At 40.5% G+C, this 15,016-nt stretch overlaps 1 protein-coding gene across 3 annotated transcripts in view; it reads right to left on the reverse strand.

The window, feature by feature from the left end:
- Positions 1-15,016, reverse strand: part of MYH10 (myosin heavy chain 10) — a 93,309-nt gene that overhangs the window by 14,504 nt on the left and 63,789 nt on the right. For all 3 annotated transcript variants that reach the window (XM_021415273.1, XM_021415275.1, XM_021415274.1), the window contains 13 exons: positions 13,916-14,089; positions 12,187-12,301; positions 8,472-8,665; positions 7,992-8,113; positions 7,597-7,666; positions 7,342-7,502; positions 6,620-6,728; positions 6,406-6,537; positions 5,390-5,596; positions 4,031-4,168; positions 3,306-3,429; positions 961-1,132; positions 43-255 (listed from right to left, as the gene is read on the reverse strand). In XM_021415273.1, coding sequence (XP_021270948.1) covers positions 43-255; positions 961-1,132; positions 3,306-3,429; positions 4,031-4,168; positions 5,390-5,596; positions 6,406-6,537; positions 6,620-6,728; positions 7,342-7,502; positions 7,597-7,666; positions 7,992-8,113; positions 8,472-8,665; positions 12,187-12,301; positions 13,916-14,089 — 1,931 coding nt within the window. The remainder of the gene's footprint in view (positions 1-42; positions 256-960; positions 1,133-3,305; positions 3,430-4,030; positions 4,169-5,389; positions 5,597-6,405; positions 6,538-6,619; positions 6,729-7,341; positions 7,503-7,596; positions 7,667-7,991; positions 8,114-8,471; positions 8,666-12,186; positions 12,302-13,915; positions 14,090-15,016) is intronic.

Genomic DNA, 15,016 nt, shown 5'->3' on the forward strand with positions numbered 1-15,016 from the left:
TTCAGTTTATCAGTGCCTTCTTACACAGGTACCTGACCCTACCTCAGTTCTTGCTGTGCTGCAGTGGTATCCAAAGTATCTTCCAGTTCAGTTTTTAAAGCCTCCAGCTCTTCACTTAGATCTCTTTTCTGCTTTTCTGCCTTGTTGCGTGATGCCTTCTCAGATTCAAGATCCTCCTGCAGTTCTGCAATTTGGGCCTGCAGCTCTCTTATCACTTTAAGTGCATTGTTTTTCTGAACTGCTTCTTCATCACCTCTGTTAGACAAAGGCACAACAGTCCATAACATTTCTCTGTTCTCTTAAGCCTGGCATTAATTATATACACAATAGCTTAGAAAAAAAATACACATTGTAAAACTTCAGATAAACTGTGCAGTAGTTTTCTTAGCGTCTTGACAAGCACAGAGCCATACAATGCACTGTAAGAATGATCAAACTTCTCACGTTAACATCCAAACATTCCAGATTTGTAGATCTCATCCAACACCATTCCAAAAACACACCCTGTCTGCTGAATTCTCTTTCTGCAACATAATAGATCACTATTCAAAAAATAAAAATACGTTTCATCTACATTATATTGTGCAACAGCAAGGCTACCACACAGTGCTGATCATTTGTTTCCTCCCTAGCCATGGAAAGAACTCTGCCTTGCTGGCAATTAAAGTTGTTCCCACTGGAGCCTGAACTCTGGAGACCAAAAAGCTCCCAGAGCTCAGACTCTTGTACACTGCTGTAACTTGCAGCTTTGTAGAGCAAGGACACGGATAAAACACTGAATTCTGGTTTTTGCCATGCCTGCTCGCAGCACACCGATGTCTACAGATTCCCTCTTACAAACGTGAGCTGGCTTCAGTGTTAACACTCCTAGCCCAGTATGTTTACTGTTAACTCAGAAGCAGCCTTGGAGAGCAGCTTTCTCCCACCCCTCTGTACTCAAGAACCCCACTGTGCTCTGACCTCGCAAGAGCAGCCTGCAGCTCTTCCTCCTTCTTGGCCAGCTGGATCTTCAGCTCTTCAATCTGGGTTTGCAGCTCAGCTATTTGGTCCTGTAGATCTGTTGTTTCACCATCCAGTTTTCTCTTCGCTTTTTCTAACTCTTGACGTGTCTTCTCCTCCTTTTTTAAGCGTTCTATGGAAGTGACAAAGATTTGTAAGTTTTTTTTTTTGTTTGTTTTTTTAAATCTAGTAATCCTCCAAAGGTCTAAGGGCAAAGGAACAGGGTGGCAGGAGGGGTGGACGTTTAATTAATATTAAGTCCATTTTTCATCCAGTTTGTAGCTGGAATGCTGACTGGGACAGGTAAAATAAAGAAGCAAAACTTCACGATGCAGATAAAGTTAAGAAAAAGTCAGCTACCTTGGGGGAAGCAAAAAGTTTGAAGTAAGGGAACAGAAACAACTCAGCCTCGACAGAAAGCAAGGAATGGGGTCTGACAGAAGAGCAGTTCAAACTGCCAGGACAGATGATCACAGGCACAAGGATTCAAAAATGAAGATCAGCAAAGGCCTGGAAAAAAGAACTACTGGAAAATACAGATGTAAGAAAATTTGGACAAATCGGGTTTTTTTGGAAGCATCTGTGCCACTAACACACAGCCCACTGCTATTTAGCAAGGCTTTGCAAACTTGGAAGTCATTTACTTCCTTCGTTGAGATGCTCCTGCCCTGAGGCATTTCTTTGTGGAAAACATCCACTTATCAGTGCCGTATCAATGCTCCTCATCTATCTGCCTGTTGGTAGAGCAGGTAGTTACAACCTGCAGCCCTGTTTAGTGCTCAGCTAATGGCCAGGTACGTAACACACCAGAGCCACAGGAAGTTTTGCCAAACCACTAGTGCTTAGCACAGAATTAGCATAATTCTACATACAGGAGCACAAACATAAGCTATTAGACTTGGTTAATATTTTCTGGATCCTCTATCTATAGATTTCTTTCCCATACTTTCCAAGCTTGCTGCTGGTTCAGGCCCTCATCTTCTGTACAGAAAGAGAGCTCTGATGCTCAAGAATGATTTCTTACAGCCACACAGGGTAATTCAGACCATAAGAATGCTTTTCTGGAAAATCCTCTCTCTTTAAAATGTTTCTTACAAAAAAAAGAAAAAGCACTTTCCTTCTGTTTTCACATCATATTTCTGAGGAGCTTTAGTCAGAACTCTGTCAGAAGACAGTGAGAAATCTCACAGCAACACTAATTATTTTTTGGTCCAAATTTTAGTGCCCAGCAGCGCCAAGACCCTAGCAGAGAAAGCTTTAAGGCTTCTTGAACCACTGCCAGGAGTAAATATTATTCTATAGTGCTTTGCTAGCCAAGAAGTCGCATGCCTTACATTTAAGCTTTAATTTCCATTTTTTGGTCATCAGTCCTAGAATGGTACCATAACCAAACACATCTGTCAAATACCTTCAAAACCACTAATCCTGATTCAAGCAAACAACTACTCGAGTCATTTTCCAGTTTTCCTCATACCCAACTTATGGTCTCTGAATATGATTTCTGAAGAAAAGGCACATCAACCTCCTATCCCTATTAGCTCAGAAAACGTAGCTTTAGTATTCTTCCATAAGCACCTCAGCTTTAAAAGATGTAGCAAGACAGGCCACTATATAGTTGGTGAAAAGCTACTTCCAAATTAGGGCACAGAGCAATTTTGCCTTCCATTTTGCAATTTTGACTTGGCACTTCATTCACATTGTGTAATAGCTGTCTACAATCATAAGGGTTTTTAATATTTATTTCACTTTTCAAATTAAGAAGGGTTACGTATATATAGGGCAGCTTCAGGCTGTGAGCAAACAGTTAAACAACCCAGAAAAATTGGACAGAGAAATGGAACCATTTCAGATATACAAAACACCGTGAAAAACAAAACTATTCATGTTTGCTTAGGCTTCTAATTTTCTTTTTTGAATAAATGAATGGCTAATAGCATTCTTTCAGAAATGTTTTTTTTAATAAGTTATTATAGAAAAGCGTAGCAAATTCCTAAGAGACAGATGCTTTACCTTGTTACTAAGGGATTCGTGCAACATCGTGAATTCCTGAATGCATCTATAAATGAAAGGGATTCTCAAAACTGTAACATGAGTTGAAGAATAACATGGAGGAGCCAGAAGCAACAAGCCTTGCAAGAGCACAACGTTTCTCACAAGGTTTAGATAACAAACAACAGCTATTAAGGTATGTACTTATAAGGGCACATTTAGAAGACCAAACCAGCTATCTATACATTGCTATAAGTGATCCATTCCTTTCTAGCATGACCTCAAAGCTGCTGATAGGCAGGTGCAGATGAACAAACCTTCTAAATCAGTGATCATCATCTCCTGTTTGTTCTTCAGTTTGGCCAAGTTTTTGGCCTTTTCTTCTTCTTCAGCCAGCTGAGAAGTACATTCAGCAATTCTATCCTCCATCAGCTTCTTTTCCTAGTTAGGAGAAAAGTGAGCAGGGGGGAATGACTTGGATGGCTCAAAGAGTCTCTGAACAGCACAAATAAGTCAACGTACCAAATCCATAGAGGCCTCATACAGCATATTAATACAAGTGTTACTGCATGTAACTGAGCCATCAATATTAAGGAATAAACTGGAAGAGAATGGAAACATGAACATTTGCTTCCCAAGAACGTGACACTTGGGATTAATGGTTGGGAGGACTGGTTTTCGTACAGCATTTGCTGCACACTTTTGGAAAATCTTTGCTTATCATTTAAGTTTAAGAACATCTGTATAGTTCACGGAGAACAATGGTAGCATCTGTAGAGCTAGCAAAGAACAACAGTGGCGAGGACAAACGCTGCATCAAGCTCTTTGACTGAGAAGACTCAAGAAACACACAAGAACACGTGGCGAGTGTGAGTCTGCTGAAGGCCACTTCTAAAGCAGCTTCAACCAGTTCAAACCTCACAAAAGTCTTCAGGCACAAACTCTAGAGGTAACAGAGCTCTCAGAATATCTGAAGCTGCTGCTATCACTTGGTATTACTGTTACTTCCGAGCAGAATCTCTACCATACATACTAGCCTCACCTTCAAAAATTTGGAATTTTGGTCCTCCAACAGTAGGATCTCTTCTTCCATCTTCTTGATCTTAGCTTCAGCTGTCACTTTTTCAAGCTGCAGCTTCTGTCTAGCTCCCTCCTCCTCATCAAGCTGCTCCTCTAGGTCCTGGAAGAGAGGCACTTGCATGGGTATGTTTCCAGGTTACCTATCTGTCAATGTTTTTTTTTTCTTTTACTTAGTGGAAAAAATACATTCTTTTGAAAAAAGTTACCCTAAATAGAACTATAGAATACTTTTACTTTGTCAGATTCACCTACACTATCAATAAGCTGGTAATGAAGTTAAGGGTCATTGGACACGTGGAATTTTTTATACTTTGTATTTTAGATCTGGCTGCAGCATGCTGTCTAGGAAACATACACTCACTCCACCACAAACTTTCACCTTCCTAATTCTGCACAGAAAATAAAAGTCTACCACAGCAGGAAAAAGGACTCAGCACTATTTAATGATAACCAAGTTAGGCTGGGCTGCATGTCAACAACTTCCTAGCAAACTGCATCCAATTGGGGCATAAAAGCACACGCGGTGGGGAAAAGATGCCACAGTCCCTGACTTCTATATGAATCAATATTCATATACTATATGAATAATATAATATCTATATGAGCTCAATATTACAACTGGAATGGTTTTGAGATTGGCACAAGTACCTAGATACCAGTAGAAAAGTAGCAATGTATTGTGCTTCTGTTCATTCATGGATACTCACACTAAAAGGCATCAAGAGCCATGGGATGCCAGGTTTGTCTCTCCACCAAGTACTTTGATGAAAGACAGTTAAGCTCTTGGGGAACCCCTCAGTCAGTCAGGGTTTTAAGGTCCCCAGGTGTTCAAAAGGAAACATCTAAATCATCTTTAAAGATTTCAGAAAAAAAAACAAGCAACTTAAAGGAGATGAAGCTGTCTTTGCTTCACAGAAGTTAAAGGAGGGATATTCTTCACAAGGTTCACTACATTTATGTCGAAAAGAAACGTTTTCCTTATAACTGATATCATCCCACCAGTCTCTAGAAGAAAGCAGGCAAGCAGTCATTCCAGGCTCCTGCCCACTCAACAAATGCTTGCTGCCATTAATCCTCTGAATCCAATAAAATCCAATACTGCATTTTTACATTTCTCCTTCTTTCCTCACTCTCATACTTTACGAGTCCACAGAAAGCTGAACAGACTGAAGATAGTAAGAAAGGAATCAAACTGATTGCATTCCATACATGTTGCTAAGGATCTAACTTCCTCCATGCTACGGAGATGGTAAGTGAGCATTCCCATCCTTAACTGTCCTATTTGCATTCTTTTCCACTTCCAAACTACCAAGAAGCATACCTGAATATGGCCCTGCATTTTCTTTTTCTCATTCTGCAATATTTGATTTCTTTCCTCTTCCTCCTCAACCCTGGACTCTAAGTCATGGAGAATTTCTTCCAACTCCTGCTTTTTGGCAGCCAAGCGAGCCCTCATCTCCTCAGCTTCTGCAAAGAGCTCCGTCTCAGCCTGCAGCTGCTCTGCAAGAATGTTCTTCTCTTCCAGGAGCTGCAAATATTAAGAAAAAAGTAGTAGAAACTTCACATTTTGAAGCCTTTCATGAGAGACTACACACATATGGCAGCTACAAAGTTACCTAAACGTCAAGCTCTGCTCCAGTTCTAGAATTCCTGGTCCACAGGCAGAAATGAAAAATCTTTAGCACAGGGATTAGCACAGTCCAGGTGACACCAGCTCTAGAAGCAGGACTACAGCAATATTTACTTATCTGTGTCTGCCCACAGTTTAAGGAACAGACCCTACTAGAGCACCTGCACCGCCTGCCCTGTTCTACTAGCAGCAAAAAGAGGAGGGAAGTCCCTGTTTCCTGGGACTGTCCTTGCACAGTAGCTGAGCAGTGCCACAGGCAGCTGTGTTTGACATGGCATTTGCAGTCACTGCGTAAACTCAAGAACATGAATTAATGTTTCCCCACTCATGATATCCATATCACAGTTCTATCATGTCTCAGATGCCACAGTGATAAATACAGGTCTATATTCAGTGACATTCTCCTTCAGCTGTTCTTCAATTTGGTATCAGTCTTACCATAAATTCATTTTTAGCTTTGCCCATTAACTGTCATAACAGTTTCCCCATACCTTAAGCAGGACTGGGGCACCATGGAGGTATCTCACCCTGAAAACATATCTGAAGATGAAAATGCCACTGCAGCTACTGAGGTTTTCCCAAAACCAGGAAACGACAACAGTTAACTTGCCTGGTAAGAGCAGTGCTTCGATCACAGATGCCTCCCTCACCCAGAAGGCAGAGCACTACAAGTTCTACATACTGAAAGCTGATTTGGGGGCACAAACCTGTTGATGTTTCCTCTCCATTTCCTCAAGTTCTGCTTCCACTTTCGTCTGTTTTTCTTTAACCTTCATTAGTTCTTCATCCTTGGCTTGAAGTTCCTCTTCCTGGCGAGTCACCTGGAGAAGAGGCTTCACCTACAAAGATTTGAAATGAACAAGTGAGAATCTGCATTCACTTATTTACGTAAGTCAGAGAAAATGACAGAACATAACAAACCTTTGTGAAGACTCTCCACCACTGCCAGTGTCTAAGCTTTAAATATGCAGCACAATTCCTCTGCAGGATTTTCAGTGCACTCAGTTGCTGTTGTTTTTTTGCAAAGGCCCTGAAGACAGAAAAAGCAGAACATTTCATGTTAAATACAGCTAAGGAAAGCATCTGCCAGGGCTTCGCCTGCTTGTTTTAAAGGTTATCCAACCCTTGAACACTTGTAGACCATAAAAGGTTTATTTTTGAGTTTGGGTGACTATGTGACTTATGAGTATTCATTCCTTACATTAAAAAGGCTAGGCAAGAGCTGGAGTCATTGCTTTCAAAACAGTAATAATAAAAGCTGTTTGTTCTTACTGTTAACAGACTTCTTCCTCAAAAAAGATAAAATCAGTGTGAATTAAACAACAAACTCTCCTTTAACTTAAAAATAAAAACAGCTTTCCAGAGTACTTCTGAGAAACTACGGAGCAGGAGGAGAGATTTTCTGCAGTCACCAGCTACGTTGTAAACAGCTACATGCGTCACACAGGCAAGATTAAGAAAAGGAGATATTGTTAGAATGGGTAGGTAAAAGCGACCGATTTGCCTTGAACGTAACTACAATATTTTAGGCAACGTGCTCTCTTAAGAAAAATCTCTCCTCAGATGGAAATGCTGAAGCCCAGCTCCCTGTCAAAGAGGCTTAAGATGACCACAAGAAAATCCAGTCTCAAAAGCACACGTACTTCCTGGCCAGGTATCCTCTGCAGACTGCCTGGAAGAAGATGATGATGTCTGTGATCTTCAGATCTCGTTCTTCCTCTAAGTGTGCCAAGACACCAGCTCGGAAAAAGATCTTGCTCTGTCCAATTCTGTATAAGTTGGGGTCCAGCTCCAAGGCTCTGATCTAAATGGACAGGCACGTGCATCATTTTTATATTAAGAACAATTTTTTTTGTTCCAACTTTCCAGTGTTGGAATATTTAGGCATACACACTTACCATGCGCTCACAGGCTTGCTTGCCATCCATAAAACCTTTTGGAATTGCATTGGGAGTAAGGATCTCATACCTTTAAGTCAAATAAAAAGAATTTTATGTTCACCAATCACCTACATTTTTATAAAGCCATAAAGCTACAGTCAACACGTGCATGGCAAAGGAGATTCTCCAGAAGTGCAGTTCAGGTTGCTCTCCCTTCCCTATTCTCTTTAGAATAAACCTGTAGCAATTAACTGCTTCAAGTTCCAGCCACTTCAGAAGAAATCACGTTTTGGATTTTGCATTTTGTTCCAGCTGTGTTTTGTAGTATTTTTTTTTTTCCCCCTGCCTTCCATTATTTAACGAGGCAGTTCATCATAAAAATAAAAACCTCAGCAGATCGCCCATATTGTTACCTCTGTCTAAATTCCTGGAACACTATCCTGTTTGGAAATCCTTGCCGACAAATCCTTATTCCTTCCAAAACACCATTGCAACGAAGCTGATCTAGAACAAGGTGTGGATCTAATTTTCCAGCCTGGAGAAACAAAACAAACATTATTTCCACACTTTAATTTGTATTAACAAAAAAGTGCAGTTCAAATTTTTCAGTCAACTATCTAAAATAAGGGATGTATTGGGAATACTGAGAAGATATTTCATAGAACCATGGAGGTTGGGTTGGAAAGGACCTTAAAGACCATTTAATTCCAACTTGCTTGCCATGGGGCAAGGATGGGACATCTCCCACTTGGTCAGGCTGCCCAAAGCATATTTGGTCAGCGTGAAAGCTTTCCAAAGCCTGGCTTCTGATTTCAAAGGGAAGACACGGACAGCATGCATAAATTCAGTGCTAATAAGGAAAAAGAATTCAAGGAGTGGACTGGAGCACAAACCCTCTTTTCGTGATTTGGAATGATGCAGCGAACAAAATTGGGATTGGTGTTTCGGAGCGTTGCCATCAGCTTGGTGAGAGATTCTTTGTACAGCTGCCCAACAGTACGAAACATGCCCTTCTTGGTCTTGTACGCAGAGCCAAAAGCAGTCTCTGTTATTCCAGTGACCTGATCCAGACCCACAATACGATCCACTGGGAAGGGAAAGAGAAAATAATGAAGCGAACCTTAATATTTGTCAGGTATAGAGAGATGCAGAGAGAGGAGAGCAATAGTGCAGCAGCAAAAGCTTTGTGGGACAAATGACAGGAGATGCCACCAGTAGGCAAGGCAGTCAGCATGTACCAGGGACGCTGTGCAGAAGCAGTGGAACCAGAAGCCACAAGCTTATACAGCAGAGTAGTGTAGCTTTAGTAGGAACCTACTAAAACATCCAGCTCTTTACTTGCAGTTCTACATGACCAGTAAAGATGTACCCTGAACATTTAGAAGAGAGAGACTGTTGCCTAGGAACTGGAAATTATTAGAATTCTTACGGCAGAAGGTATTTCTGGGTTGAGCATTTGGAATTAGTTATCTGGGGATATTTGTTTAAAAAGACAAGTCATGATAACTATGTATGTTAAATACGAGTATTACCGAATACTCGGAACAAAAGGAATGATTTACAGAAATCATTGGAAATAGTATTATTTCAGTGACAAGAGGGGAAAAAAGTATTTGCCAGACTTTTGCTAGCCAGTAATTCTGAACAATTCTTTCAAGTTTTATATACATCTGAAAAGATTTCCCTTGCCAAAAGAGCAGTTTCAAAACAGAAAAACTGCACACCAGAGCACTTCAAAGCTGCCACGACGTGTCAGAGTAGAGATTGTTTTTTTCCTCTGATGTTGAAACATTTTGGGTAAGGATCTCCCTGCTTTTGGTTTCTTTTGTTTGTTCCTTTTTACAAATGGCAAATCTGACTGCCAGCAGTGAGACCTTAAGGGCAGAAACATGAACAAAAATGTGATTCCATGTCCATGATCAGTTCAACAGTTTGCTTCAGAAGTACAAAGGGGTGGCTTAGCACTTTAATAATAGCTGGGGTCCTTAGTGCTGAGCGAAAACACAACATGTGTTGGTCCTCCAGAAAATACAAGCTGGCCAGCCAGAAAGAAGCAGCTGTATCTAGGCTACAATTTCATTTTTTGTTGGGTTATCTTTACGTTCATTCAGACCAAAGCAAAGGGAATTCCTACCAGAATTAGTTTTGTATATATGGATCAGTTACAGTATTTTATTCCATACTTGAACCCATCTGGTTTTCAAAGGTCTGTACAAAGCAGGAAAATTAAATGCTAAAACATACAGGGCGACGAGTTTGAATAACCACTGGCAAGTCTCATGTAGCACGGAGCCCAGATCTTCCACAGGCAGTTGGAAATGCAAGAACCTAAGGAGCTTATTAAAGTTAAGAGCAAGCAGGTGGCAAATTGTTCATAAGATCACATCCCAAACCTTTACTCTGAAGCAGAATTGAGTTCTACATCAGAAGTGGGAGAGAAATCACTGGGAAACAGCCTTACAGAAGATGAACACATCAGCTTACAAATATCGGAAGCGAGCACCCAACAGACACCACTGATGACTGAACACCATTCAATGCAGCCTCTGTTTGGCATCTCTAAGACATCAGGCTGTTTTCAAGTTTTGCAAGTATATCGAAACTAACTGTGCATCTTGTTTCGTCTCTGACCTCCAACTATGTTAAGGCTGCTCATCTTTACAGAAGCAGCACTGAAGTTACATTTCAGTTTTCCCTGTGGGTTAAGAGCAGTTATTGAGCAGCGTGACTGGGATCACCCCTGGGTGAAGGTTTCTGAACTCACGCTCTGCAGTGATCAGCTTTGGAAATATCACTTGCCTCCTAAAGCATGTAGTATATAGAAAACAGCGGGCTCCAAATAAAAATAGGAAAGTTTGAATGCACAAGCTTAACATGCTTCAAAACTTGGGAACAGGAACAAGGGAAAGATGAGGAAGATGCTGGAATAAATACTTAGAATTTTTTTTTTTGAAGAAGTTTTAGATCAATAGTTTGATTTCAATGCCTTCAAAAAAGGGTGCAACTTCTACGAAGTGAAATATTTTTAAAAGTTTTTGAAATAAAAGAGCAATTCCATCAAACCTGCAATAAATTTTTCATTTACTACCACTACGACAATTGCAGCATTCTTTTAAGAGATCCTTCACCTCCCCTCCAAAGAGGCATCTACACTCTAAAGCTTTTCAGAGTTTTGTCAATGTTGGACTGCAGAAAGAAGCTTGATAGTGTCATATAGCTTATGCATTGTCTCAAATACTAGGAGCTACCAGAGTTATCATTTAAGCAGCAATTCTGCATCTCAACATGGAACCAGGAAGCAACAAACCTTCTCATCTGCAATGCATAAAATATAGATGCTATATGTATGCAGCAGCAACTGAATAGGTATGCACTCAGAACATTGGCCTGGTGGAGGTATACCTAAATACAGCATGAAATGAAAAAGTTCATGCAAGCCTACGAGCAAGAATGGTTTTCCTGTAGATACAACAGCCCTGCCTTTAGTAGGCCTACATCCATTCACCTGGTGGATCATGAAGACCAGTAATATTGTCATAGAAACAGGCTCTCTGAATATTCTGAATCTCTAAGGCAGAGAAACAGCAAAAACAGAAAGACAGAAGAGCAGATACACAAGACACTTCAGTTAGTATACAGAACAGGTTCATCAATTGCAAGCAGACTTAATCGTGCTACAAAGGCTATTAGGCCACAACATATTCCATGCACATTTCAATTATCTGTGGAAGCAGGTTTTGAATATTTGGACCCGAAAACTTGTTTTTAAGCATATACTCAAAAGGAAATGAACAGACCCTGAACCAAAAAGTTCTTTATATAGTCACTGTAACACCTCTTTGCGGCTGAGCCAAGTCAGTATTCCTGAGAAGATGGAAACTCACAATAAACCAACAGCATCATCTATCTTACAAGCTTGACTTTCTTCCTGGAGTAAGAAACTATAGGTGTTACCCACTATGAAGTAAGTACACTGTTATTAATACACAGTGGTATTAAAAACTAGAAAAGCCCCTTCTCAGTATTTATTTGGCCATTTCTAGGATTATTTTGGTAAAAATAACAAGAAATAATTTAAGCTAACGTGCATGTACAACTATCTAAACAACGTGCAGTTCAGTAGGAAAATATTGCATCTGATTTTAATAAGCAATATCTAAGCACTGATATGGCTACTAATGAATTTTATTGTAGGAAATGCCATTTTCCAGGGTATCACTCACCACTGCACTGTGCTGGTGCTCATATAAGATGAGACACTTCATTAACAGCAAATACTACTACAGCTGTTTATATTCAGAGCTTCAAAGCAGCGAGTCACACTAAGAGTTTTGGATGCAGTACTACAGATAAAATTTGACACAGGTTAACAAGTAGTGAGTATCCGTTCAAGTAATGAATATGAGAAGCAGCTACTCAGAAATGGTATATGTGCACGGGACCGTATGAGCCACTCAGCTTCTTCTGTACTTTTGGTGCTAACAACAGAAAAATATTGTAGATATTACAGTGTACAGACGGAGGGGAAGGAGATCACAGGCACGAAAACAGATAACTTGCCCACAAAGAGTCTCTAACAACTTGTGTACTCCCAGTACAATCTCTTACCGTCCTTCCAAAGCTCGGCAACAAATTTGTCAGAAGACTGGTGCAGGAGTGTAGCCACGTTGTCATTCAGCGGGTCCATGTTCTTCATCAGCCACTCATCTGCCTTGTAGTCTACCTGCAGAGCAGCCAAATTGCACACGATCAGAATGTATTATCATCGTTAGTTTCATTTTCTAGATTCAAAATTAAGCTTTCAAAATACCGTCATTTTCTTATTCTCTTGATGTTTGCTTGCTCTGAGTTAGTTGTACTTCCTTAGAACAGTCAAAAATACGGCTAAGAATCATTATTCTTTTGGAAGAGTAAAAGAAATTAATAACAACTCCCATTTAAATTGAACTTTGCTTACTAATACAGCTAGTCCATATTTTTCAGCCTAGCGGGATTGCCAAAAGAAGGCTTCACATTTGCTGTGAAGATGTAGAAAGAACTCTGATACTAATGACTTTAGGTAAATGGATCAAGAGTAAACTAAGAACGTGCTGAAAAATGAGTATTTTTACTGTGACTACAGCAATTCTACGTAAAGAACTTTGTTCTATGAAGAAAACAAGCCAAGATCTTTTCAAAGAATTACTCCTATTTCAACCAGCCCAAAAGGTGTCTATTTTTAAACAGGGACTTTGGAAGGAAATCCAGATTCAAATGCTCCCACTGTCCCAAACCAAAACAGATCATCGTAGCATTTCTTGGAGGAAGAGATGTTTTACGAACAATTTCAGTTTTGAAGGAAATACCTGTTCTGACCAACAACTGAGAAGTGCCTTCTATCCAAGGACGATGCACGCAGTGCCAGTGGCACAGAAACACCCGCTCAGTGTGACAGAGCTGAACTGTTCTGAAGAACAGCTACTTCCTCGTAGTCAGGTACAAAGATGTTCTACCTCGTTTTCATTACCTAAAGGTAATCCTCCATTTCACAGCTCATTTACTATTCACTGCTGTAAACAATGATTTGATCGTTTCTAAGCTAATATTTTAGATATTGATACGACGCAATCAATTTCTTTATTTGGCCTTTTGCTATGATTATCTAGTTGGCTGCAGTGACAGCAACAAACAGGTAATAACAGGTATTAATACTTTAATTAAAGGATAGTTCAATTCACACAATCAGTTTCTTCTAAATTAGAGCAGTACTAGGACTAAGCTTGGCTATTCATGAACCTGAGTACAAGCACGGCCCTATAGCAGACGTTGTGCTCATGAAGGAGCCACAGAATGCTGTCAAGAATTGAATGGTTGCTCCATGGATCAGTTCAGACTGCATCTAAGCTCCACCCCTCGGCAGAAAAATAAAGACTGAATCAACAGTAAAGATGAAGATATCAGCCTAGCTAGAAAGACGGATACACAAAGTCTGGTGCTGAATGGAGGGAACACAAGTGGAAAAGTTAGCACCGGAACAGCCCTACCTCAAGTGCTTCTATCACCTTGCACGTAGATACTCAGAATAGATTCCTCTTAGCCTTGAGGAAACTCACCTTTAAGAACTGGCAGCAAAATTAAAGGGAATTGAAATTTTAACTTTGTTTAATATTAATTAATATATACCAGTTCTATCTGCTCTGTGGTAACAAGAGCTCCATCAGAGCACTCCTGAATATGCCCAAGAAAATAAAACGAGGCCACCTTCCTGCACGAGTATTTCTAAATTTGGTACCTATACCTCATATTACTTTCCCCCACATGAATGTTTCTAACCAAGTATTCAACATCTGTCTCTTACCTTCCCTGCATAGTGAATAATGCAGAAATCTGCTTTGTCCTTCAGCTGTCTTGGCTTTTGGAATTTGGAGTGAGTTCCTTGCTCTTGGACCAATTTTTCCACAAATGTTTTGTCAGTAGCTTTAGGGAACCAGCATTCTTCATCCAATAGTGCCAACACACCAGGAGGATTTGCCTGAAATTCAGATGGATTCACATTAATGCTTAACATTTATGTTCTTAATATTTTGTATTTAAAACACTCCACCAAATGCCACAAAAAAAGTTGTCTAGTTGGTTCCTGTGTGATTTGAATTAAAGCAAACTGTGAAGGAATCTAATCCCACAAAGGCATTGTGAATGGTTCCATCAAATTCATTCCAATGGAGATGGGCTCAGATACAGCTGCCATGATGCAGCAATGACCCAAGCCTTGCTTTGAGCAGAGCCTGGAAGAGATGACCTCCAGAGCTCCGCACCAAACATCTCTGTAACGTGTATGCACACAGCAGCACGCTCACTATTTCTACAGTAGTTACTGTCATGCTTTAATGTGGGCAAAACTGCAGATAATTATCTCCCCCCAGCCACTCGATACTCCTGGTGCAGCCACCAAGCCTTCCCTTGCCAAGCCCTGTGCTGATGTGCAGTAGCAGCACCCCGAAGGGTCCAGCAGGCTCAGCTGCCGCAGCCAGCAGCTTTGTACGCTGCTCGAGGGTTTGCTCGTTCTTAAAAATGAAGCAGGGAAGAACCAACACCTGCACTGCACGGCTGTAGAACTGTTTGACAGAGTCAGGGAAGACAGAGTGACGTACGCAGGAATGCAGTGAAAAACTGGTCGTAAATATCTCTATTTCTGAAGCGTCTAATGAATGTAAAGCTTACACATTTGAAGAGATGTTTATTTTATGCCATGTGGTAGGTAAATATACTTCGCATGCCAAACAGTTACAACTGTACTGACGTTTGCTTTAAGAGGGGAAAACAGTAACTCAGTGCACTTTAGGCTATTCCCTTAAACATCTGCATATTGAAAACACTCCCCAGTCCTTCTGAAGATAGTTTAACCTTCCAAGGAGGCAAAACCTTCCAAAGCTTTGGATTTCGAGAGTAGAATTGTCAT

The sequence above is a fragment of the Numida meleagris genome, chromosome 17 (genome assembly GCF_002078875.1).
Source record: "Numida meleagris isolate 19003 breed g44 Domestic line chromosome 17, NumMel1.0, whole genome shotgun sequence".
NCBI lineage: Eukaryota > Metazoa > Chordata > Aves > Galliformes > Numididae > Numida > Numida meleagris.